General features: G+C 48.9%; 1 protein-coding gene across 1 annotated transcript in view; it reads right to left on the reverse strand.

The window, feature by feature from the left end:
• Positions 1-6,651: 6,651 nt before the first annotated feature.
• Positions 6,652-27,638, reverse strand: part of nrde2 (NRDE-2, necessary for RNA interference, domain containing) — a 71,522-nt gene continuing 50,535 nt past the window's right edge. The window contains exons 8-14 of the mRNA XM_052013445.1: positions 26,726-26,849; positions 23,616-23,788; positions 17,055-17,441; positions 14,118-15,037; positions 12,165-12,303; positions 10,895-10,966; positions 6,652-7,486 (exon numbers count right to left, since the gene is read on the reverse strand). Of these exons, the coding sequence (XP_051869405.1) occupies positions 7,361-7,486; positions 10,895-10,966; positions 12,165-12,303; positions 14,118-15,037; positions 17,055-17,441; positions 23,616-23,788; positions 26,726-26,849 (1,941 nt within the window). The 3' untranslated portion in view covers positions 6,652-7,360. The remainder of the gene's footprint in view (positions 7,487-10,894; positions 10,967-12,164; positions 12,304-14,117; positions 15,038-17,054; positions 17,442-23,615; positions 23,789-26,725; positions 26,850-27,638) is intronic.

Below are 27,638 nucleotides of genomic sequence, written 5' to 3' on the forward strand. Positions count from 1 at the left end.
GATGACACAGCTTTACAAAACTCTGGTTACGCCACACTTGGAGTACTGTGTCTAGTTCTGGTCACCTCATTATAGGAAGGATGTGGAGGCATTGGAGAAGGTGCAGAGGAGATTTACCAGGATGCTGCCTGGATTAGAGAGTATGGATTATGAGGAGAGACTAAAGGAGCTAGGGCTGTTCTCACTGGAGAGAAGGAGGATGAGGGGAGACATGATAGAGGTATACAAGATATTGAGAGGAATAGATAGAGTGGACAGCCAGTGCCTTTCCCAGGGCGCCAATGCTCAAAACAAGAGGACATGGCTTTAAGGTAATGGGTGGGAAGTTCAAGGGTGATGTCAGAGGGAGGTTTTTCACCCAGAGAGTGGTTGGTGCATGGAATGCGCTACCTGTGGTGGTGGTGGAGGCTAATGCATTGAACAAGTTCAAGAGATGTTAGATAAGCATATGGAGGAATTTAAGATTGAGGGATATGTGGGAGGAAGGGGTTAGATAGTCTTAGGTGTAGTTTGAAGGGTGGCACAACATGGTGGGCCGAAGGGCCTGTATTGTGCCATATTGTTCTATGGTTCTAATCACTACCTCAGTACCATAACACTGACCACTTTGATCACTTTGCACTAAAATGGACTTTGTTTAATTTTCTAATTGTGTTTTCTTGTAAAAATTGTGTTTATGTTTTTCTTGTGAATGCTGCTTATCTGATGCCATGTGCCTGTGATGCTGCTGCATTGCACCTGTGCACACATGGACTTGGACATAGAACACTACAGCACAGTACAGGCCCTACGGCCCACAATGTTGTGCTGACATTTTATCCTGCTCTAAGATCTATCTAACCCGTCCCTCCCACATAGCCCTCCACTTCTCTATCATTCATGCTTCTATCTAAGAGTCTCTTAAATGTCCCTAATGTATCTGCCCCCACAACCTCTGCCGGCAGTGTGTTCCACGCACCCACCACTCTCTGTGTAAAAAACCTACCCCTGACATCCCCCTTATACATTCTTCCAATCACCTTAAAATTATGCCCCCTCGTGTTAGCCATTGTCGCCCCGGGAAAAAGTCTCTGACTGTCCACTCGATCTATGCCTCTTATCATCTTGTACACCTCCATCAAGTTACCTCTCATCCTCCTCCTCTCCAAAGAGAAAAGCCCTAGCTCGCTCAACCTATCCTCATAAGACATGCTCTCCAATCCTGGCAACATCCTGGTAAATCTCCTCTGCACCCTCTCTAAAGCTTCCACATCCTTCCTATAATGAGGCGACCAGAACTGAACACAATACTCCAAGTGTGGTCTGATCAGAGTTCTATAGAGCTGCAGCATTATCTGACAGCTCTTGAACTCAATACCCTGACTAATGAAGACCAATAGACCATACATCTTCTTAACAAACCTATCAATCTGCGCAGCAACCTTGAGGGATCCATGGATGTGGATCCCAAGATCCTCCACACTGCTAAGAATCCTGCCATTAACCTTGTATTCTGCCTTCAAATTCGATCTCCCAAAGTGTATCACTTCACACTTATCTGGGTTGAACTCCATCTGCCACTTCTCAGCCCAGGTCTGCATTCTATCAATATCCTGTTGTAATCTACAGCAACCTTCTACACTATCCACTACACCACCAACCTTTGTATCATCAGCAAACTTACTAACCCACCCTTTCACATCCTAAGTGTCCCAGAACAGATCCCTGCAGAACACCAGTGGTCACCAATCTTGAGGCAGAATACACTCCATCTGCAACCACCCTCTGCCTTCTATGGGTGAGCCAATTCTGAATCCACACAGCCAAGTTTCCCTGGATCCCATGCCTCCTGGTTTTTTGCAGCGGTTAGCGTAATGCTTTACAGCACAGCGACCTGGGTTCAATTCCGGCCACTGTCTGTAAGGAGTTTGTACGTTTTTCCCGCGTCTGCGTGGGTTTCCTCCGGGTGCTCTGGTTTCCTCCCACATTCCAAAGACGTACGGGTTAGGAAGTTGTGGGCATGCTATGTTGGTGCTGGAAGTGTGGCGACACTTGCGGGCTGCCCCCAGAACACTCTACGCAAAAGATGCATTTCACTGTGTGTTTTGATGTACATGTGACTAATAAAGATATCTTATGAGGAACCTCATCAAACGCCTTACTAAAATGCACGTACACCACATCCATTGCTCTACCTGCATCAATGTGCTTTGTCACATCCTCAAAGAATTCAATCAGGCTCGATGCATGACCTGCCCCTCACAAAACCATGCTGACTGTCCCTAATCAGTCTATGCTTCTCCAAATGCCCATAAATCCTGTTTCTAAAGAATCTTCTCCAGTAATTTGCTCACCACTGAAGACTCACAGGTCTGTAATTCCCAGGGTTATCCCTACTCCCCTTCTTAAACAAAGGAACAATCATCTGGCACTACTCCTGTGGCCAGTGAGGACACAAAGATCATCGTGAAAGACCAAGCAATCTCTTTCCCCGCTTCCCGTAATAACCTTGGATATATCCCGTCCGGCCCCGGTGACTTACCTCCAGGCTGTGGCCCCCTTCTCCTCCGGCTCCCGAGCTTGCCCCCAGGCTTCGGCCCCTGCCATCTACCCTGCCCCTGCCGCCTCTGACCTCAGCCCCAGCCGCCCCCAGGTCGAGACTTCTCACACCGCCGCTGGGTCCTACTGCTCCTCTGCTTTCATTACCATACCCCACCCTCCCCTGGTCTTCCAAGCCTCCCCCCACCCCTCGACCCCCCCTTCACTCCTCTGAGCCCCCAACTTCCTCCCACCCCACCTCCCCTGACCCCTCTAACTCTCCTCTTTCCTCTGACCCCTCCAACCCTCTACCTTCCCCTGACCCCAGCCACATCTTCACTCTCCCCTCTGACCTTCCCCTCTCTGAGGTGGAACATTCTGTCCTCAGCAGGGGCCTTACCTTCATCCCCCTGCGCCCGCACCTCAACATGTTTCGTGCCCGCCATGATGCCGAGCTCTTCGTCCGTCGCCTCCATCTCCGAGCCTAACTCTTGGCCAAGGATTCCCCACCACCGGTAACCCCTTCTCCCACCTTAAGCCCTCTTCCTCCTCTTGCACACCTCGTCCTGGCCTCCTGCCCACTCTGGATCTCTTCAGCTCTAACTGCTGACAGGACATTAACCGTCTCAACTTCAGCACTCCCCTCACCCACTCCAACCTCGCCCCCCCCCCCCCCCGAACGCACTGCCCTCCGCACCAATCCTAATCTCACCATCAAACCCACAGACAAGGGCGGTGCTATTGTAGTCTGGCGGACTGACCTTCCAGACATCAACTCTCGGACACCTCCTTTACTTATCCCTCAACGTGGACCCCACCAAGGAGCATCAGACCATTGTCTCTCAGCACTATCACTGACCTCATCGCCTCCGGAGACCTCCCCTCTGCAGCCTCCAATCTCTTGGTTCCCCTACCCCACACGGCCCGTTTCTACCTCTTACCCAGCATTCATAAACCCAACTGCCCCGGTAGACCCATTGTCTCAGTGGGGCAGGAGCAGGTGGGACTTGTGTCCTCATATCTTGACTCCATTTTGTCCCCCTTGGTCCAAGTCCCTTCCCACCTACATCCATGACACTTTGCATGCCCTCCACCACTTCCAGTTCCCCGGCCCTGACCGCCTCATTTTCACCATGGACGTCAAGTCCCTGTTCACTTCCATCCCCCACCAGGAAGGCCTCAAGGATCTCCGTTTCTTTCTTGACAACAGACCCAACCCGTTCCCCTCCACCACCACCCTCCTCCGTCTGGCTGAACTGGTTCTCACCCTCAACAACTTCCCCTTCGGCTCCTCCCACTTTCTCCAGACCAAAGGTGTAGCCACGGGCACTCGCATGGGCCCCAGCTAGGCCTGCCTTTTTGTCGGCTACGTGGAACAGTCCATGTTCCAAGCCTACACTGGTAATGCCCCCCAGCTCTTTCTCCGCTACATGGACGACTGCACTGGGGCTGCTTCCTGCATCCGCGCTTGAGCTCGGCAATTTCATCAACTTCACCTCCAACTTCCACCCTGCCCTCAGATTCACCCGGTCCATCTCTGGCACCTCTCTCCCCTTTCTGGATCTCTCTGTCTCCATCTCAGAAGACAGATTAACCACAGACATCTTCTACAAACCCACTGACTCCCACAGTTACCTTGACTACACCTCTTCCCACCCTGTCACTTCTAAGGACACCGTTCCCTTCTCCCAGTTCCTCACCTCCGCTGCATCTGTTCCCATGATGAGGCTTTCCATTCCAGGACATCCGAGACGTCCTCCTTTTGCAGTAACCGGGGTTTCCCTTCCATCATCAATGCTGCCTTTACCCGTACCTCCTCCACTTCCCACACATCTGCCCTCACCCCCCACCCCCCGACATAACAGGGACAGGGTTCCCCTTGTCCTTACCTACCACTCCACGAGCCTCCGTATCGAACACATCATTCTCGGCAACTTCCGCCACCTCCAACAGGATCCTACCACCAGGCACATCTTCCCCTCACCCCCTCTCTCCACTTTCCGAAGGGACTGCTCTCTCCGTGACTCCCTTGTCCACTCGTCCCTCCCTGCTGATAACCCCCCCCCAGCACTTATGCCTGCAACCGCACTGTGCTACACCACCTCCCTCACCACCAGTCAGGGTCCCAGACAATCCTCCCAGGTGAGGCAGCGTTTCACCTGTGAATCCGAGAGTGTCATTTATTGCATCCGGTGCGGCCTCCTGTACATCGGTGAGACCCGATGCGGATTGGGTGACTGCTCCGTCGAGCACCTTTGCTCCGTCCGCCACAACAGCCAGGATCTCCCGGTGGCCACCCACTTCAATTCCACATCCCACTCCCATACTGACGTGTCTATCCATGGCCTCCTCTACAGCTATATTGAGGCCAGACACAGGTTGGAGGAACAACACCTGATATTCTGCCTTGGGAGTCTCCGACCTGACGGCCTCAACATCGATTTCTCTAACTTCTGGTAACCCCTCCCCTTCTTTCCCCTCACCCCCCACCATTCTTCTGTCTTCCCTTATTCCTGTGGCTCCCTTCCCCCGCCTTGATGACCTGCCCATCTCCTCTCCTCCCCTCCCCCATCCTTTATTCCATGGTTCACTGCCCTCTTCTACCAGATTCCTCCTCCTTCAGCCCTTTGCCTCTTCAACCTATCACCTCTCAGCTTATTACATCTTCTCTCCCTCCCCACCCACCTACCTTCCCCCCCTCACCTGAACTCACCTCTCCCCTGCCTGCGTGTGCTCCTCCCCCTCCCCCCACCTTCTTATTCCGGCTTCTGCCCTCTTCCTTTCCAGTCCTGATGAAGGGTCTCGGCCCGAAACATCGACTGTTTATTTCCCTTCATGGATGCTGCCCGACCTGCTGAGTCCCTCCAGCACTTTTTGTGTATTGCTCCAGATTCCAGCATCTGTAGAATTTCTTGTGTCATTGACTGTTCTATCTTAATGTTTTTCAGAAGTTCCAGCACATACTCTATACGTTGACATGCCCGAGCACATCAGCCTGTCGTACACCATCCTCACAAACGTCAAGGTCTCCCTCTCTGGTGAGTACCGAAGCAATGTATTCATTAAGGACATGTTTCCTCTTTATCCCTGATCGGTCCTACCCTCACTCTAGTCATCCTCCTATTCTTCACATACGTGTAGAACACCTGGGGGTTTTCCTTAATCCTACTCGCCAAGGACTTCTCATGCCCCCTTCTAGTTCTCCTTGTGCATATGACAATCAACTCGACTCTGACACTCATGGCTCTGAGTAACTAGTCCTACGGCAGTGTAGTGGTTAGCGTAACACTATTACAGCCCCAGTGACCTGGGTTCAATTCCAGCTGCTGTCTTTAAGGAGTTTGTACGTTCTCCCCGTGTCTGCGTGGGTTTCCTCCGGGTGCTCTGGTTTCCTCCCACATTCCAAAGACATACGGGTTAGGAAGTTGTGGGCATGCTATGTTGGCGCCGGAAGCGTGGAGACACTTGCGGGCTGCCCCCAGAACACTCTACGCAAAAGATGCATTTTGCTGTGTGTTTCGACGTACATGTGACTAATAAAGATACCTTGTCTTATCTTATCGCTAGCAGGCAAAATGCTAGAGTCTATATTAAGGACAACACAGGATACTCGGAAAATATCAACAGGTTTATACTGTCAACATAGATTTAAAAATGGGAAATCGTGTTTGACAAACCTTCTGGATGTTTTTTTTGAGGATGTAACTACTTGAAAACAGTAAAGAACTAGATGACACAGTGTATTTGGATTTTCGGAATTAAAGTCCCACAAAAGACGTTAATGTGCAAGACTGCATCCTTTTGAACCTTTCCAAGCGAGGTGGGAAGGGAGGGTTTGGTGGGTAGAGGGAGGGCAAATAGTGAAGGGTGGTGGGTGGGTGAGGGGGAGGTGAAGGTGAAGGTGAATGGGAAGGGTGATGGGGTGCGGATGGTAATGTACTGGCAGGAACTAGAAGCTGGCCGTCAGAGAGGGATAAAGGATTGATTCTCAGCTCGACAGGGATCGCAGTCGGGCCCCAGTTATGTGCAATATACAGGGGTTAAACAGCCACCTGATTGCAAACAGACTGTCGTCTTCACCTCTCAAACTTCCAGCGTAGCCAGGAGCAAGAGGAAATGATGTGATGTCAGGCACTTTGAGAGGAGAGTTTAATTCTCAGCACACAAATAGACAACTGTACACATCTTTCAGTTAATACAAAATAAATATTACTTAAAAGAAATCTTACAAATGAACATTCTGATAACCCATCCATGGAGGGAAATAAACAGTCGACGGTTCGGGACGAGACCTTCTTTAGAACTGGAGGAAGAAGAGAAACCTTCTGGCTTCTGCCCTCTTCCTTTCCAGTCCTGATGAAGGGTCTCGGCCCGAAACGTCAACTGTTTAATTCCCTCCATGGATGCTGCCTGACCTGCTGAGTTCCTCTGGCACTTTTTGTGTATTGCTCCAGATTCCAGCATCCAGAATTTTTTGTGTCTCTGATAACACGTCCTTTGGATGAGATGATAATCTGCCTATATTACTGGATGTTAAAGATTCCCTGACACAGTTGAGAAGATCAGGCAGTTTCCCGGGAATCCTGACCAGCATTCCTCCCTCAACCTGCATCACCAAGGTTGTCGATGATCCATTTGTTTACTCTCTGGGGTGTTGGGAGGGAGGGACGTTTCTGCGTGCAGACCCACTACAGCTCGGCCCTCAGACGAGGCAGCGGCTGGCCTCCGATGGGGCTGCGTGTGGGGAAACTGTCCGCCTCCGCTCCTGACCCTTTGCCCCCCGGGTACTTCGAGACATCATGGGGACAGTGAGGGAAGTCACAGGAATGCAGCTCGTTCCCGATTAATCCTCGATGAGAATTTCCAGCTCCTCCAGGGGAACCCGGATCCGGATTTCTTTCTCGGTCATTAAGTCGATGATTTCTTGAAGCTGCCCTGGTAACAGACTAACTGCATCCAGGTACAGGACCTGAGGAAGGATAGAGGTGGTACTTAGCGACTCCCAGATTCTAGACTCCTCATTACAACACAGGCAACGGACATTTGGCCCCGTTGGGTCTATGCTGGCTCTCACAGCGATCCCATTCCGCAATAATTTTCCCAATTCCTCCCACACTCCCATCAACTCCCCTCAGATTCTACTACCCACCTACACACTGGGGGTAAACACAGCAGCTGATTAACCTACCAACCCGCATATCTGCGGGACAGAACATAGAACATTTCAGCACAGTACAGGCCCTTCGGTCCACAATGAGGGCACGTACCACCAGACTTAAGGACAGCTTCTACCCCACTGTGATAAGACTATTGAATGGTTCCCTTATACAATGAGATGGACTCTGACCTCACGATCTACCTTGTTGTGACCTTGCACCTTATTGCACTGCACTTTCTCTGTAGCTATGACACTTTACTCTGTACTGTTACTGTTTTTACCTGTACTACATCAATGCACTCTGTACTAACTCAATGTAACTGCACTGTGTAATGAATTGACCTGTATGATCGGTGTGCAAGACAAGTTTTTCACTGTACCTTGGTACAAGTGACAATAATAAACCAATACCAATGTTGTGCCGACATTTTATCCTGCTCTAAGATCTATCTAACCCTTCCCTCCCACATAGCCCCCCATTTCTCTATCATTCATGTGTTTATCTAAGAGTCTCTTAATGTTCCTAATGTATCTGTGCCCACAACCTCTGCCAGCAGTCACCACTGTGTAAAAAAACCTACCCCCGACATCCCCCTTATACCTTCCTCCAATCACCTTAAAATTATGTGTTAGCCATTGTCGCCCTGCGAAAAAGTCTCTGACTGTCCACTCGATCTGTGCCTCTTATCATCTTGTACACCTCTATCAAGTCCCCTCTCATCCTCCCTCTCCAAAGAGAAAAGCCCTAGCTCACTCAACCTATCCTCATAAGACATGCTCGCCAATCCAGGCAGCATCCTGGTAAATCTCCTCTGCACCCTCTCTAAAGCTTCCACATCCTTCCTATAATGTGGGAAGAAACCCACGCAGTCAGAGGGAAAACGTGCAAACTCCACACAGACAGCACCTGAGGTCAGGATCGAACCTGGGGTTGTTAGAGCTGGGAGGCTGCAGCGCTACTGACTGTGTTGTCCTCTCTGTCCTTCTGTTTTAAGGGATAGCCAGGTCATCCTGTTTGAAGACCGGAACAGACTGGTGCATCTTCTGTGGCAGCCCCAGCCTGTATCACTGAACTCTGGACCATGGCCCACTTGGTCGTGGAGTCACTCCAGTGCTGCCATCTAGTGGGCCTTGGGTTTGCTTTTTAGATACAGTTCACGGTGAGATTTACAACATAGAACATACAGCCCGCATATGACTCGCAAGATAACCCCAACCCTACTAATTTTCCTCATAACCTATTCCCCTCTTGTTCCCCAGATTCTTCTACTATTTGGGGCAATTTACAGCAGCCAGAGTGGACGTGGAGAGGATCAGAATCAGATTTATCACTGACATATGATGTGAAGTTAGTTGTTTTGCAGTAGCAGTAAAGCGCAGGACATAAAAATCTATAAGTTACAAAATTAAATAAATAGTGCAAGAAAAAAAAACAATGAGGCAGTGTTCTTGGACCGTTCAGAAATCTGATGGTGGAGGGGAAGAAGCTGTTCCTGAGCCGTTGAGTGTGGGTCCTGTACCCCCTCCCCGATGGTAGTAACGAGAAGGGGGCATGTCCCGGGTGGTGAGGGTCCTTAGTGATGGATGCCACCTTTTTGGAGGCACCGTCTCTTGAAGATGTCCTCGATGTTTCCATCAGTGCGAGAGTCTAGGATCCAAGGGCACAGCCACAAAATAAAGGGACGTCCCTTGAAAACTGAGATGAGGAGGAATTTCTTCAGCCAGAGGGTGGTGAATCTGTGTCACTTGTTGCCACAGAGGGCAGTAAGGGTTATGAGGAGAAGGCAGGAGAATGGGCTTATAAAAATCAGCCATGATTGAAAGGCAGAGCAGACTTAATGGGCTGAATGGCCTAATTTTCCTCCTATATCTTATGTTAATTAACCTACCAGCCTGCATGTCTTTGGGATGTGGGAATAAACCGGAGCACCCAGAGGAAACTCACACGGTCAGAGGGAGAACGTGCAAACTCCACACAGACAGCCCCCGAGGGCAGGATTGAACCTGGGTCTCTGGGGCCACGAGGCAGCGGCTCTACCAGGTTTGGCAAAGGGTGGTAGACACTATTGGATTCGACTGTTTGAAGTAGTTTTTTTTAATATGTATAGTGCTTAATAGACCTCAAGTGGCTGCACAAGGAAAGATCGCTTCCTAGCTTATTGGTTCGTCCATCACGTGAAAATGTGTTTTCTCGTTGGTTGGTTTTGCCACAGGTATCTAATAGGTTTCCTGATTGGACTATTGTTATTGAAGAAGTACCTCTTATCTCAGGTATAAAAGGTGTCGCTTTTTGTTAATCTCTCTCTTGCTCATCTCTCTCTCTCTCGCTTGCTCTTCTCTCTCTTGCTTATCTTGCCTCTACCTCTCTCTCGCTCTCCACCGCCCCTGCCCGGCCCGAGCTCATCCTTAGTTCCTTTTGTCTCGGCTCATCTCCCAGTAGTAAAGCCAGTGCCATGTGCTCTGTGACTGTTTCTTTGTTTTAAACTTTTCCAATAAAACTTTGTGAAGCACCAAGTTGTTTTCAACTCATTCCTGGACTCCTGAAAGGACCTGCAGATTCGAAAATAACCAGATCCGACAACACCTTCAAATTGCTCATTGAGAAATTAACACTTCATCTGAAGTTACCCACGCAGAAATCAACAGGCATTTGTGAGGCAATACAGAGTGGTGGCAGGTAAAATGAGACTCGAGGAACGGGCTTTAGGGAACAGAATGCCCTGCGTCCAAATCCAAAAGAGGTTCTCGGCGATGAGCTTGCTGGAGGTTAACGCCCATGGCCTCTGATCAAGGGGAGAGTGGCTGGTGCGTTTTAGGAAGGATGTGACACAACTAAAGTGGTTAAGGAGGAGATATACAACGACGTTGCCAGGGCTGGGTGGGGCAGTGCTTGAGGGCAGGCACGGTAGTGTAGCGGTTAGCGTAACGCTATTACAGTGCCAGCGACCCGGGTTCAATCCTGGCCACTGTCTGTAAGGAGTTTGTACTTTCTCCCCGTGTCTGCGTGGGTTTCCTCCGGGTGCTCCGGTTTCCTCCCACATTCCAAAGACGTACGGGTTAGGAAGTTGTGGGCATGCTATGTTGGTGCTGGAAGCGTGGCAACACTTGCGGGCTGCCCCCAGTGTCTCAAAGATGCATTTCACTGTGTTTTGAAGTACATGTGACTAATAAAGATATCGTATCTTATCTTAAAGCAGGGAGCTTCAGTTGCTGGCTTACCTTTGCCCACGGACAATGCTGCAGGGCCCTGTAGAACACACCCTTCGTCCTCTCCACATTCCCCCGCTTTGACTGTACGGTTGGAGGATTGAAGGAAATGGCATCGTTAGTATTGGAACAAGAACATCCCAGCAGCAAACCGTGCTCGGTCGAAGGTGGGACCAAATGGAACAGCTAATCGTTTGACCAAAGTTAATCACAGTTATGCCACTGGTGTTGCAGACCCTGGGGAAATCCACTCTGAAACAAGGGGTCACCCTGTGCAATGGGCAATGCTGGGAGGGAGGGAGGGAGGGAGAGAGGGAAGGGGGAAACGAGGGAGAGGGAAAGGAGGGGAGGGGGGAGGGAAGACAAAGAGAATCTTCCCAGCTGCTCCCCAAGATGGAGGGGACAGAATCAGTGCTGTTCAGCACAGGAGGACATTCAGTCCATCATTTCTGCACTGGCTCTTTCAAAGAGCAATCCAGTCAGTCCCACTACACTGCCACCCATCCCACCACGAGGAGAGAGCAGGGAGTGACAGTCACCAGATGCCCCTTCAAAGAGCCAGCATGGATAATGTCTGAAATCATTGCCTCCCCTGTTCTACAGTGGGATTGTAAAGGATAATCTGCTGTGGTAATTGTGCTACCAATCCAAGGGTCAGAGGGTTTACTCTTTGTTGACCCCTCTGGTTGTAGAGTCAGAGTAATACAGCACAGAAACAGGCCCTTCGGCCCAACTCGTCCATGCCGACCACAGTGCTAGCCCCAAGTTAGCCACATTTGCCTGCGTTTGGCCCAAATCCCTCTAAACCCCTCCTTTCCAGATGTTTCGATAGGTGAAGAGTACAATAGATCAAATGGAGACACAAGAGACTGCAGACGCTGGAATCTGCAGCAACAAACAATCTGCTGGAGGAACTCAGCGGGTCGGGCAGCATCTGTAGGAGGACAGGAATTGTCGATGTTTTGGGTTGAAACCCTGGCATCAGGACTGAGAGGGGAGCTGGCCAGCACAAAGAGGAGAAGGAGAAGGGTTCCAAGGCAATTGGTGGACCGGGGGGGGGGGGGGGGGGGGGGGGGGGGCGGCGTGTAAGATGACAGGCAGGTAGTGTCAGGTAGGGGAGGGGAGTGGGGGTGGAGGTTTGAGACAGTGGCATGTGAATGATAGATAGGGGCAGAGAGAGGGGAAAAAGGGGGAAGAAAACGTGGAGCAAGATGGGGGGGAGTGGGACATGGATTGGGAAGGGGTCCCCCTGTTGATGGTGAAATACCCAGGTTGTTCCTACCGTAAAATGCAGGAACATCCTCCAGAGCAGAACACAGTTCACACCGGCCTTGGACTGAACCGCATGCTCAAACAGGGCTCCGATGCGATTGACCAGGCCCGTCTCCGGTAGAGTGCTGTGCACGATCCCAGCGTCTGCCCTGAAAAGGAGGAAAGGGGAGAAAAGGGAAAAGATAACTATCATCGTACCCATCCTTGTATTGTCCCAAAGCACTTCCCAGCCAATGAGGCACATCTCAAGCAATGTCATAGAGACATACAGCACGGAAACAGGCGCTTCGGCCCAACTCATCCATGCCGACCAAGATTCCCATCTAAGCCAGTCCCATTTGCCTGTGTTTGGCCCATATCCCTCTAAACCTTCCCTATCCATGTACCTGTCCAGGTGTCTCTTAGATGTTGTTAGTGTGTGTACCTGCTTCAACCACTTCCTCTGGCAGCTCATTCCATATACGCACCACCTTCTGGGTGAAGAAGTTGCTCCTCAGGTCCTTTTTAGATCTTTCGCAGCACCAGGCTCAAGGACAGCTTCTACCCCGCTGTTATAAGACTACTGAACGGACCTCTTGTACGTTAAAGAGGAACTCTTGGCCTCACAACCTACCTCATCGTGGCCCTTGCACCTTATTGTTTGCCTGCACTGTACCTTCTCTGTAACTGTAATATTCTGCAGTCTGCTATTGCTTTTCCATTGTACTACCTCGATGTACTGATGTGATGAAATGATCTGTATGGATGGCATGCAAAACAAAGTTTTTCACTGGACCTTGGTACATGTGACAATAATAAACCAATTACCAGGTTTTTGATTCCCTTTCTCTGGGAAAAAGACCGTGTGCATTCATCCTATCTGTGTCCTTCATGATTTTAATGGTACCTCTATAAGGTTAATGTAGGAATGTAGGAAATATAGCATCTAATTTGAGCAAATCAAGATCCCATGGAACTGCATTGGAAAAAGGACCAGATGATCAGTTTCTCAGTTTGACCAGGGTGGTTCTTCCAAGCAGTCGGGTGGGGTTTTTGATGTTAATGTTTGATCTGAAAACCAGCACCTCGGACAACAGAGCACTCTCCGTGTGGCCCTGGAGTGCCGGCCTCAGCTCACTGGAGTAGAGGATCAGGGAGAGGGGCTGAAGGCAGAGAAATGAGAACTGGGACAAAACCAGAAAATGCTGGCAACACTCGGCAGGTCAGACAGCATCCGTGGAGAGAGAAGTGGAGGTAGTGCTTCTGATGGAAGGTCTTCAGCCTGAAACATCAACGCTGCTTCTCTCTCCACAGATGCTACCTGACCTGCTGAGTATTTCCAACACCTTACAAAGAACATAGACCAGTACAACACAGGAACAGGCCCTTCGGCCCACAACGTCTGTGCTGAACACGATGCCAAATTAAACTAATCCCTTCTGCCTGCACATGATCCTTATCTCTCCATTTTCATGTGCCTACCTAAAAGCCTCTTAAACACCACTATTGTATCTCTTCCACCACCACTCGTGGCAGCCCGTTCCAGGCACCTATCGCTCTCTGTGTTAAAAAAAACCTTGCCCCGCACATCTCCTTTAAATATTCCCCCTCCCTCCTTAAAACTATTCCCTCTAGTATTTGACATTTGTGAGGTAGACCTCACAATCTACCTTGTTGTGACCTTGCACCTTATTGTCTACCTGCACTGCACTTCCTCTGTAGCTGTGACACTTTACTCTGTACTGTTATTGTTTTTACCTGTACTACATCAATGCACTCTGTACTAACTCAATGTAACTGCAACATGTAATGAATTGACCTGTACGATCGGTAATGCAAGTTTTTCACTGTACCGTGGTACAAGTGACAATAATAAACCAATACATTTCTACCTTGGGAAAAAGAAAACCTAGTGTTTTTATTTTAGATTTCCACCACCTGCAGTATTTTTTGATTATCTATGAGAGCCGAGGACTGTTCTCACCTCTGTACAGAGTCGACACGTTCCTTCCTTTGCTCTTCTGCGTGGATTGCGAATAACCAGGGTAATATTGTGTCTTTTGTAGCCCTGGTGATACTGTCGAAGAACCTTCGAGCTCTGCTGCCATTGTGCGACGTGTTTTCGACCTGCACGTAGAACCTCCAGAGATCAGGGTTGCCAGGGTACCGCTGTAGAGCGCACGCAAGCATTTCGCGAAGGGGACGCAAGGGATAGATGCCGACCTTCATGTGAAATCTCAGCAGCGCCACGTGCATCGTGGCCAGACGTTCAGAGGCTGAAATCCCAGCGCTGGCGAGTTCGATTTCATTCAGTGAGGAGAGGCCAGTGAGCCTTTCAGACGCCTGTCTGTAAAGTGCGTCAGCAACTTGAATCCCCACTGTGAGGTATTGGAAGAGTGCAAAGCAACCTACCAGGGCTACTAAGTGAGCAGGTTTCTGGGTTCCTTGCAATACATCTTGTGGTGAGAAGTCATTGGTTAAGCAGTGCTGAAAAGCATGTTCGTAACTCTTCCGAGCCTTAAGCACATTAACCGGCAGCACCTCCCCGCTGTAAGGCGAGTAACTGTTCCCCTGGGCAAATCTCATCAGGACGTAGAGCGCTCGACAGGATGCTGCTCCCCCTAGGCTCCCCATTAACTCCAGCTCCAGTGACGCATAGAGGAAGCAGAGGTTACACAGCGGGGAGCTCGTCAGCCCCTGGGTAATGGCCATCGTTAGGGCTGTGTCAAAGACCCTCCGCGAGTCCTCCACGTTGCCCAGGAGCCACTCCAAGTGGGCGTACTCCTTCCAGAGGGCCAGGTTATTCCTGTTCTCAGCTTCCTTCAGAAGGCTTTTGGCTAACTTCTTGCTCCTCTTCCCCTGAGATTTCAGCCTCTTGTTCCCGAGCTGCAGGTTCTGCACCACCTGGTAAGTGAGGAGGATGCAGTAAATTATATCGGGAGATGATTCAAAGGCACAAAACTGAGGCAAATGGACGTCAACTTCAGCACAAGCAAGGCCACCCCCCAGAAAGTATTACTAAATGATGGGACGAGTGAGGTGAGAGGCATTGATCGTGTGGATAGTCAGAGGCTTTTTCCCAGGGCTGAAACAGTTGCCACAAGAGGGCACAGGTTTAAGGTGCTGGGGAGTAGGTACAGAGGAGATGTCAGGGGTAAATTTTTTACTCAGAGAGTGGTGAGTGTGTGGAATGAGCTGCCGGCAACGGTGGTGGAGGCGGATATGATAGGGTCTTTTAAGAGACTTTTGGATAGGTACATGGAGCTTAGAAAAATAGAGGGCTGTGGGTAAGCCTAGTAATTTCTATGGTAGGGACATGTTTGGCACAACTCTGTGGGCTGAAGGGCCTGAAATGTGCTGTAGGTTTTCTACGTTTTTATCTCAGACTAGGGGGTGGACAGTCTCAGGATGAAGAGAAGCCCATTTAAGACAGAGGTGAAGAGGGACTTCTTTTCTCGGCGGGGGGAGGGGGGGGGGGTGGGGTTTGCGGGTGAAGACACTGGGCAGTCAGTAGTTAAGATCTGGATCTGAAATTCACTGCAAGGTTGCCAGAAGTAGAATCAGTGCCTTCAAAATTGAATTGGATAGGCACTTGGGAGAGGAACGTTTGCAGGGTGTTGGGGAAGGAGTCTGACGGTGTTATTCTACCTGGAGCTGGAAGAAACAAAGTGGGCCAAATGGCCTCCTCGTCTCTTAACTATTCTCTCTCTACAATGAATTCACTGTCCCGGTCGCATGGAGAATCGGGGCAAGGTTTAAGAAGCTGTGTGGCACCAACTATGTGTCAGGGTCTTCACGGGAAGCAAATGTAGGGGCAGGCACAGCAGTGCAGTGGTTAGCGTAACGCTATTACAGCGCCTGCGACCCGGGTTCAATTCCGGCCGCTGTAAGGAGTTTACACGTTCTCCCTCCGGGTGCTCTGGTTTCCTCCCACGTTCCAAAGACGTACGGGTTAGGAAGTTGTGGGCATGCTATGTTGGCGCCGGAAGCGTGGCGACACTTGCGGGCTGCCCCCAGAACACTCTACGCAAAAAGATGCATTTCACTGTGTGTTTCGATGTACATGTGACTAATAAAGAAATCTTCTCTCTCTTATGTAACAGCCAATCTTTGCACAGAAAGACCCCACCAACGTAATAGGTTAATGACCTGCATTGGTGAAATAGAAAAAAAAAATGCTGGAGACACTCAGCAGGTCAGGCAGCATCTGTGGAAAGAGAAACAGCTAATATTTCAGGTCTGAAACATCACTGCTTCCCTCGCAGAGTGGTGGGTGACCGGAAGTTGCTGCCAGGGGTGGTAGCAGAAGCAGACACGATACTGGTATTGAAGAAGCATTTAGACAGACACGTGAATTTGTAGAGAAGGGAGGGATGTGGATCATGTGCAGGCAGATATGTTTAGTTTAATTTGGCATCATGGTCAGCACAGACATGGTGGGCCGAAGGGCCTGTTCCTGTGCTGTGTTTTGTCAGCTACAGGGAATTTGGGAGCAACGGGGGAGCAGAATCAGCAACTTCAGAAGGGGAGAAACTCCAAGCAGAAGGAAAAGGCCCGAAACCTGCTCTAATCGGCACAGTAAGGTGCTGCCTCACAGTGCCAGCAACCCAGGTTCGATCCTGACCTACAGTCTGTGTGGAGTTTGCACGTGCCTTCTGTGACTGCGTGGGTTTCCCCCAGGTGCTCCAGTTTCATCCGCAACATGCGGATCGCTTGGTTAACTGGCCACTGTAAATTGCCCCTCATGAGTGGGCGAGTGGTGGATTCGGTAGGGAGGGAAATGGTTCCTGGGAATGTAGGGGGAAATAGTCTACAGGGAAAATTACTGGGGGAATGGGATTGCTCTGAGCTGGCATAGACTCGATGGGCCTGCTTCGACATGATAAGGAAACATGGGAATCTCCAGTGTACCTGATCCTACCTTGGACTTCTCGTACAGCAGCCAGCTCCGGACCAACTCTGACCGCTCTTCCCCGGAAAACTGAGGCAGTGCTTGCTGAAACACGATCCGGATGAACTCCTCTCCAGCCCTGCAGTGCCCGGCTGCCCTCTTCTGTCTGGGCTCTGCAGCCATGAACCCGACACAGCCGACCCCAGATGCGGGCGAGTCTGACTGGTCGAGCAGCCTCTTGCAGTCCGATCCGCTGCCAAACAGGGCTGGCTCATCCAGCGCCAGGTTCAGGCAGGAGCAGGGGAGGCCCGACCCTGCCGGAATCCCCAGGAACTGCAGAAAGGAGGACATGAGCTGGAATTTCAGCTCTGGGCTGGAGATCCTGAACATCGAGGAACCAATGTCGTCAAACAGCACCTGATAATTAAAAGGAAACCTGAATGACGCTCCCACATTTTAAAACACATTCCGCGTTTAAAACAGTCTGAAGCAGAACAGATTGTTTACCAGTGTGACATTGGCACCCAGAAGTAATTCCCTGTGTGAATCACTTAACCAGCTTGAAGCACTGCATCACCATCTCTTTTGCTGACGGGCACGGTAGTGTAAGGCAGGCACTGTAGTGTAGCGGTTAGTGTGATGCTATTACAGCGCCAGTGACCCGGGTTCAAATCTGCCCACTGTCTGTAAGGAGTTTGTACATTCTCCCCGTGTCTGCGAGGGTTTCCTCCCGTATTCCAAAGATGTCTGGGTTAGGAAGTTGTGGGCATGCTATCTTGCAGGCTGCCCCCCAGAACACTCTAAGCAAAAGATGCTTTTCACTGTGTGTTTCGATGTACATGTGACTAATAAAGAAATCTTATTTCCAATTGACACACTTGCACTTCCAACTTCCCCAGTATTTAACCCTCAAAAACAAATTCTTCATTTGCAGACAACAAGTAGGGGCATCACAGACATTTAAGAAGCATTCTTGAGTCACCGAGGCATAAAAGGCCATGGAGCAAGTGCTTATAAATGGGATTAGTGCAGATAACTAGATTGGATTAGTATGGATGTGTACATGGGTGGCACAGCTCGTTGCTGCCTCACAGTGCCAGACACCTGGGTTCAGTTTGGACTTCTGGCAATGTGTGCATGAGCAGCTTGCACGTTCTCCCTGTGACTGCGTGGGTTTTCCCCAGGGTGCTCTGGTTTCCTTCCACAAGACGTGTAGGGTGGTAGTGGCAGAAAGTGGGATAATGTTGGGTTAGGGTAAATGGGTGGTTGGTGGTCAGCATAGGGATGATGGGCCAAAGGGCCTGTTTCCATGCTGTCTCTCTCCATGACTCTATGAACAGGTTTGGAGCTGCGAATAATTCTTGACTCTGAGTGTCACACCACATTTTTATCTCAGGAACCTACCGGCCATTAGTAGGTGGTTCAATGACTAAGAGATAGACACAGATGCAGGGAGAATGCAAGGAAAGAAAAAACTTTTTTGGACTCAGAGTGCAATTTGTCCTGTTGGGGTGGAGGAAAGAACAAAAGGAAATCTGATGGGTACTTGACAGAAAGAAATCTGCACAGGTACAGGGAGAGAGCAGGGGAATGGGGCTGAACACAAAGTGCTGGCATGGTCTCATGGGTTGAGGTGCCTCTGCCTGCTCTGGAACAATTCTATGATCTGCTAGGTCCTTTCAGGGGCAGTCAAGTCAACTAGAATGGAACAGGTCTGGAGTCACATGTAGGCAGGACAAGGGAAGACGGCAGGTTTCCTGCCATGAAGGGGGCATCAGTTAATGGGGAGAAGCAACAGGGTTAGAAACATAGAAAACCTACAGCACAATTCAGGCCCTTCAGCCCACAAAGTTGTGCCGAACATGTCCCTACCTTAGAAATTACTAGGCTTACCCATAGCCCTCTATTTTTCTAAGCTCCATGTACTTATCCAAAAGTCTCTTAAAAGACCCTATTGTATCTGCCTCCACCACCGTTGCCCGTAGCCCATTCCACACACTCACCGCTCTGAGTAAAAAAAAAACTTACCCCTGACATCTCCTCTATACCTACTCCCCAGCACCTTAAACCTGTGTCCTCTTGTGGCCACCATTTCAGCCCTGGGAGAAAGCCTCTGACTACCCACACAATCAATGCCTCTCATCATCTTATACACCTCTATCCGGTCACCTCTTGTCCTCCGTCATTCCAAGGAGAAAAGGCCAAGTTCACTCAACCTGCTTTCATAAGGCATGCGCCCCAACCCAGGCAGCATCCTAGTAAATCTCTTCTGCACCCTTTCTATGGCTTCCACATCCTTCTTGTAGTGAGGCAACCAGAACTGAGCACAGTACTCCAAGTGGGGTCTGACCAGGGTCCTACATACAGTAGCTACAACATTACCTCTTGGCTCCTAAATTTGAGGGCATCAGAGGGGAAAAAATTCACCCAGAGGGTGATTGCAGTCTGGATGTATTGCCTGAGAGGGTAACGGAGGCAGGGGTGAATACTTCAATCAAGGCTACAGTCCAAGTGGGATAAGTACAGGAAGGTACTTGACAGTCGGCAGAGATGAGGTGGGCCTGTTTCCCTGCAGTGTGACTCTACGACTTATGACATTCATGAACCAGATGGGCTTTTAATGACAATGCAAGTTTCTCTCTCACGCTTTTCTTACCTTTCTCAAACTGTCACAGAGGGATCTCAGGATCAATACAGGTGTCATAACCACTGTATACACTCTCCTTGGTAAGTTCAGTTTATAACTGGGACTCAATTTGTGATCGAGACCATTAGATGGAGCTGCAGGATCATATTTACCTCTCAATGGTGTGTTATTAACACTGAGACTCGTGGAAATAGGATAAGGCCACAGGGAAACACGTGACACAAGAGGCAGTGGAAATCTAGAGTTCTCCCCCCACCAAAAAGACTGTGGGAGCTGAGGGCTTCACCATAGGTTGATATTAGAGTACTCACTGGAGTACAGAAGAATGAGAGGGGACCTCATAGAAACATTTCGAATGTTGAAAGGAGTGGACAGACTAGATGTGGTGAAGTTGTTTCCCTTGCTGGGTGAGTCCAGGACTAGAGGGCACAGTCTTAGAATTGGAGGGTACCCACTTAGAACAGAAATGAGAAGAAATTTCTTTAGCCAGAGGGTCGTGGATTTGTGGAATTCATTGCCACGTACAACTGTGGAGGCACGATCATTGGAGGAGATTGATAGGTATCTAATTATTCAGGGTATCAAGGGATGTGGGGAAAAGGCCGGGAATTGGGGCTAGATGGAAGAATAGTTTAGCTCACAGTGAGGTAGCGGAGCAGACTCGATGGGCCAAATGGCCTACTTCTGCTCCTTTGTCTTGTGATAGATTTTTGAAAGGTAAATGAACAACATGAAGCAAAAGACAAACTGCTGGAGGAACCCAGCGGGTGAGGCAGCGTCCGTGGAGGGAAGGGGACAGTTGACGTTTTGGGCTGAGACCCTTCAGCTGGACTGAAGGAGTGGAGGGGAGATGGCCAGGTGAGGGGAAAGGGCGGGGCAAGAGCTGGCGAGTGATAGGTGGATCCAGGTGATTGGCAGATGGAGGAGAGAGGCTGGGAGGTGAGAGGTGGAGGTGACAAAGCTGGAAACTTTAGCAACAAAGGTGGAGACCACAAAGTAATTGGTTTATTATTGTGTCTGCACGGATTGTGCCCGCACGGGTTGTGTCTGCACGCCATCCAAACAGATCGTTCCAGACACAAGTTTATCAAGGTAGTACAAAAGGAAAACAAAACAGAATGCAGAATATGGTGTTACAATCACAGAGAAAGTGCAGTGCAGCCAGACAGATAACATGCAGGGGCCATGACAAGGCAGATTGAGAGATCAAGAGTTCACCTTTATCATACAGGAGTTTTATAACAGTGAGACAGAAGCTGTCCTTGAGCCTGGTGGTATGTATTCTCAAACTTTTGTCTCTTCTGCCTGACGAGAGAGGGGAGAAGTGAGAATGTCCGGGGTGGGTGGGGTCTTTGATTATGTTGGCTGCTTCACCGAGGCAGCGGCAAGTGTAGACGGAGTCAATAATCAACTGGGGGGGGGGTGGAGTTATTCGGGAAGCTCTCTCAAATAATAATGTGGTAAAGACCTGGTGATCTTTTTCTTCAAGTGAGCGTGACTGGGAGATAAATATGGGCCAGGATGCTGTGAGAACCCAACTGATCGTTTCACACATTGAATAGGAGCCGTTATCCCAGGTCAGACTCAGGCCTGGGGACACACCCCAGGCACATGTGACAGGTATGCCTTCACTACCCCTCAGTGACAAAAATCCTACAGCAATGGGCTGGTAGGTTAATTGGTCACTGTAAATTAGAACATAGAACAGTACAGCACAGGAACAGGCTCTTCGAACCACGTGTTGCGCCAAACTAATTTAGCTAGTAATTAAATGCCTAACTAAACAACTCCCTTCTGTCCCCATGTCCCTCCATTCTCTACACATTCACGTACAGATCTAAAAGAGCCTTTTAAGTACCTCTATTGTATCTGCCTCCACTACCACCCCTGGCAACCCGTTCCAGGCACCCACCACTCTCTGTGTAAAAAAAATTGCCCCACACATCTCCTTCAAACTTTCCCCCTCTCACCTTAATTGCATGCCTTCTAGTATTAGACATTTTGACCCTGGGAAAAAGATACTGGCTGTCTACTCTATCTATGCCTCTCAATCTTACAAATTTTTTCAGGTCTCCCCTCAGCCTCTGTCGCTCCAGAGAAAACAACCCAAGTTTGTATATGAGAGGTAGACCCATGGGATAGTTGATTGGAAATGTGGGAAACATATAAAATGGGTTAAGGTACGGTTAGTGCAAGTGGGTGGTTGATGGTCAGTGCAGACCTAGGGCTGAAGGGCCTGTTTCAATTACTTTTAGGACATTACTTCAAAGGATAACAGGAGAGATATCTCCGGTTCCCTGGCTAATATTAATTACTCAAATCAAAATCACTACAACAGATGCAAAAAAAAATACAAACTGCTGGAGGAACTCGGTGGGTCGGCCAGCATCCATAGAGGGAAGTGGATGGTCGACGTTCTGGGTCACACAGGTCTCAACCCGAAACGCTGACTGTCCCCCTGGCTCTACAGATACTGCCTGACCTGTTGGGTTCCACCAGTGGCTTGTTTTTTGCTTCAGATCCCAGCATCTGCAGTCACCACGATCGATTATCTGGCTAACGTTGCACTGCTGTTTGAGGGAGCTGTTGGCACAAAATACGAGTTGCCACCACAGCCACATTACAACATACTACCCCTTGAAAGAACTTCTTTGACCATAAAGTGCTTTGGAACGTTGAAGCTTTACAAGTCTCTTTTTCCGACAGATTTGGTCAAAGAATATTCCAAAGAGATGTACACAGGCTCAAAGGGTGGGTCAGTGAAAGTATTGTTGAAAGTAGCCTGACTGGTGCATCATGGCCTGATACAATGATTACAATGTACAGTAATGCAAGAGGCTGCAAGGTCATGGACACAGTCCGGTTCATCACAGGCACAGCCCTTCCCACCAGTGACAGCATCAACAGGAGGCGCTCCCTCAAGGCGGCGGTATTTGTCATCAAGGATCCCCACCATCTGGGTCATGCCCGCTTTTCATTGCAGGAGGGGATACAGAAGCCTTAAGTCCCACACCACCAGGTTCAAGAACAGCTAATTTCCTACAACCATCAGGTTCTTGAACCGACCTGCATAACCCTAACCCTACCTCAGCAACAGAACACTACGGACCACCTCTTGCACTGCCGTGGACTTGTCTCTTATTGTGTCTGTGTTTTGATTTTGCGCTAAGGTCTGTGCAACGGCAAGTTTTTTTTCTTATTTCACTGTATAGTATAATGTTATGTATAATTTAAGTTCTGTTATCTGTACCTACGTGCCTGTGACACTGCTGCAAGCAAGTTTTTCACTGCACCTGTAACTCCACTTGAAGAAGTTTAGGCGGGCAATTCCAGAACTCAAGTCCCAAGGCAATTGAAGGCACAATTGTTGGACCAAAGAAAATTGGGAATCTGCAATAGATCAGAAGTGGAGGGGCACAGAGATGTGAGTGTGAGGGAAGGGTTTGAAAACCATTTCACAAATGAGGTGAAGCCAGACCAACACCTGGTGTTGGACAGCCAGCACAGGGGTGAACTGTACGATACAAGTAAGCTCGTGGACAGCAGAAGATATCTTTATTAGTCACATGTACATCGAAACACACAGTGAAATGCATCTTTTGTGCAGAGTGTTCTGGGGACAGCCCGCAAGTGTCACCACGCTTCTGGCGCCAACATAGCATGCCCACAACTTCCTGACCCGTACGTCTTTGGATGAATTACGGATGAGCTGGGGTTTACATGGTGGGTGGAAAATGTAACCAGGGGTGTATGGTATGGATATGGATGAGAAGTTTAAAATAATGGGATAATTGGCCTCAAAGCATCTTTGACTGGGTTTTTCCCCATTGGCGAGGTTTGCAAAGGGGTTTCAACTGTACAAATTCAATAGAACTTGGGTAACTGACTGCTGCTTCCCATCCTGAGATCTGGGCTCCACTGTGGATGCAAACAGTTTGACTCACCTGCCTATCAGGATCCTCGCAGTCCTCCTCAGTTTGGCCTTTTGCCTTACTGGCTCGCCATGGCAACCAGTGCTTGGAGTCACGGGCACTTTCCACCTGCATCCAGAGCTGCCACTTGGGTAGTGACTTGTCCTTGAGCTCGTCTCCATCTTCATCCTCTTCTTCCTCATCGCCTGTTCCAGTTAAAGGGAGAGGATTTTAAAAAGTGAGGCAGGAACAGGAATACCTGAGCCTGGGTACACGAGTTTCTGTAGTGGCAGCACAGGTTAGAACATAGAAAACCTACAGCACAATTCAGGCCCTTCGGCCCACAAAGCTGTGCCAAACATGTCCCTACCTTAGAAATTACTAGGCTTACCCATAGCCCTCTATTTTACTCAGCTCCATGTACCTATCCAACAGTCTCTTAAAAGACCCTATCGTATCTGCCTCCACCACCGTTGTCGGCAGCCCATTCCACACACTCACCACTCTCTGAGTAAAAAACTTACCCCTGACATCTCCTCTGTACCTACTCCCAAGCACCTTAAACCTGTGTCCTCTTGTGGCAACCATTTCAGCCCCGGGAAAAAGCCTCTGGCTATCCACACGATCGATGCCTCTCATCTTATACACCTCTATCAGGTCACCCCTCATCCTCCGTCGCTCCAAGGAGAAAAGGCCGAGTTCACTCAACCTGTCCTCATAAGGCATGCTCCCCAATCCAGGCAACGTCCTTGTAAGTCTCCTCTGCAACCTCTCTATGGCTTCCACTTCGGATGGTCGTCAGAAGGTAAAATGTGACTCTTCCGTTTAAGAACAGAATCGAAATAGAGAAGCAAAGAAACAAGGCAAAAAACTTTAAATCGTTCATTTGCTGGAACAAGGGAGATTCAAGTGACTGCAGATGCTGGAGTCCGGAGCAAAAGAACGAGCTGCGGGAGGAATTCAGCAGGTCAGGCAGCATCTGTGGAGGGAAATGGACAAGGTCCATCTCTTTGGACATTGAGCCTTGAAGAAGGTGCAGAGGAAATTTACTCAAATGGTTGCAGAGGGAAGGGATTGCACTGATTGAATTTGGAGAGGGTGGTGTTGTTTTCCTTAGAGCAGTGGAGAGTTCTGATCGGTGTGCCCAAAGCCCATTCAAGATTTTGATATAGTAAATAAGGAGAACTTGCTCTCACTTGCCATAGGACAAATAATCAGAAAACACAGACTTAGGGTAACAGGGGCAATGAACTAAATCGTGAGCTTGAGTAGCTTTTTTAAAAAAAGTAATCTTGGTATATTATTGTCACATGTAGAGAGATACAGTAAAAAGCTTTTGGTTTGTGTGCCATCCAGACACATCATGTCAGACATAATTACATCGAGGTAGTTAAAAAAAAAACAGAATGCAGAATATAGAGTTACAGAGAAAGTTACTGTACAGAGAAAGTGCAGAGCAGCTTGATAAGTATAGTCTAAGGGCCACAATGAGGTAATTTGGGATATCAAGGGTTCATCCTGAGGTACCTTCAAGAGTCTAATAATACCGTGCATGAGTTACGATTAGAAATACAACAGTAACTTTCAAAAGGGAACTGGATAAATAACCGGAGGGGGTGGGGGGAACAAAGGCAGATCAAGGGAGAAAGAACAGAATTAATTGGACAGCTTTATCAAAGAGCACATTGGCCTCTTGCTGTGCAGAGCCATTCAATGGCACCACTCGAGGTGAGGAAGTTCCTCTAGAGGAGAGCAAACTCCTGAACAGGAGTGCCTGAATGTGGTGCTGAAGACACCAGGATACCTTTGGTTTCAGTATCAATCCCCACTTCACTGGCAAACATCAACAGCAAGGCATCAGTATCCTCCAACATTATACAAAAAAGTAAAGCATCAGGAACAAGGTGGAAAAAATCATTGGGATTGGGATGACTGACTGTGTTTCCTAAGAGGTTGGAGGGAAGGAAATAGAATAAGAGGCAGAGGAAGTAAAATGATACATTTCCAATCCAGCCTTAAACTTACAAAATCTTCATAAAGAATGAATTCCTTCTGAAATTCAGTCCCTGCCACACAATCAAGCACAACCGTGAGCAGGCTAGTCCCATAAACAGAAAGAATGGACCACCAGGTGATGCTTCTATGACCTTGGTTGAAGAAAAAATATTGCTTGGTACGTTAAGAGAACTCATGCCAATTGTTCCATGGGATCGTGACTGTCAACCAGTAAAGCATTGTACTGCAGGGCACTGCCAAGAATGCAACACTTATTCAGACCTCTGCTGAAATATCACCAAGATTATGTGCTCAGGCTCTGGATGTTGACTTGAAATGGTGACCTGACTCAGAGGCGACGGCGCCACAAGCCTCTCTGTTAGATTAATCAAATATTTGATTAAAAAAATATAATCGGGGAAAGGTCTGCCTCAAAGGAGGGGCTTGGTGCCAAGGACCTGGGAGAGCAAATTTCAGCAAGAAAATATTTACAGAAACATACCTGGATGAGGTACATAACTAAGTACAGAAACAGTTGCATAATTGGCAGCAAGTGAATCGCCTCCTGACACCCCAAGACCTTTCCACAGAAGTCAGGAGTGTGAATGGAATACTCTCCACTTGCCGGAGGAGCGCAGGTCCAACAACACTCAAGGAACTTGACACACCGCCCAGGCTTGGAGACATCATCGTGAAATATACTGCTGGTCATTCTTTGTCAATAGGTCTTAATCCTGGAAATCTATATCCAACATCATGGTGGAAGGACTACAGGAGAGGACACCAGCACCTTTAAGGACAGTTAGGGATGTGCATTAAATACCAGCCTTCCCAGTAACACAAATTCCCTTATACAACGAGATGGACTCTGACCTCACAATCTATCCTGTTGTGACCTTGCACCTTATTGCACTGCACTTTCTCTGTAGCTATGACACTTTACTCTGTCCTGTTATTGTTTTTACCTGTACTACATCAATGCACTCTGTACTAACCCAATGTAACTGCACTGTGGAATGAATTGACCTGTACGATCGGTATGCAAGACAAGTTTTTCACTGTACCTCGGTACAAGTGACGATAATAAACCAATTCCAATAAAGTACAATGAATTAAGCAGAATAAGTACACGTCAGAAAGTGACTCACCTTCCTCGTTCAGGATAACCCATCCGCCCTTTTCCTGCTGCCGCATCCATGCCTTCCAACCTCTCGCTCCGACTTCTCCAAACCGGGGATCACTGCTATCCCAGAATGGCTCAAAGAATTCCACCTTTTTGGGAAGAGAGAAGCAGTGTTTATATCATTGAAGATAGGAAGTCAACGATCAGAGTCAGAACTACCTGGGAAAGTCAAGCGCAAGGCCCAGTGTTGTCTGCTGATGTCAGTCAGACCAGCAGCTTACACTGGTCTCTGGTACATGGCCAGTTGGAGTTCACAGCTCAGATTTTGTCATCTGACTTCAGAATAATAGCTCAGCTGGGGGCCAGTTGGCCCATCGTTCCCAGAATACCCCTGCTGTTGAGCAGATACTGAGTGCCACTGTTGGAGAAGGTTCACTGGCAGCAGTCCTTCCAAATATTATCTTCGGGAGAAAGAGCAAAAAACAAATATAAAATTCCAAGGAGACACAGGATGACAGGGTGGTGAAGACGACTTTTGGCACCGTGGCCTTCATCAGTCAGGGCTTTCAGTATAGAAGTTGGAATGTTATGTTGCAGTTGTACAAGGCGTTGGTGAAGCCACATTTGGGAATACTGTCTTTAGCTTTGGTCGCACTGCTATAGGATAGATGCCATTAAGCTGGAACGAGTATAGAAAACATTACAGGATATTGCCAGGACTGGAGGGACTGCCTGTTAATGTACCTGCCTCAACCACTTCCTTTGGCAGTTCACTCCATATACCTACCACCCTCTGCGTGAAGAAATTGCCCCTCAGGTCCCTTGTAAATCTTTCGCCTCTCACCTTAAACCTGTGCCCTCTGGTTCTTGATTCCCCAACCCTGACCTCACTATAGGAAGGATGTGGAAGCTTTAGAGAGGGTACAGAGGAGATTTAC

The sequence above is a fragment of the Pristis pectinata genome, chromosome 1 (assembly GCF_009764475.1).
Source record: "Pristis pectinata isolate sPriPec2 chromosome 1, sPriPec2.1.pri, whole genome shotgun sequence".
Lineage (NCBI taxonomy): Eukaryota > Metazoa > Chordata > Chondrichthyes > Rhinopristiformes > Pristidae > Pristis > Pristis pectinata.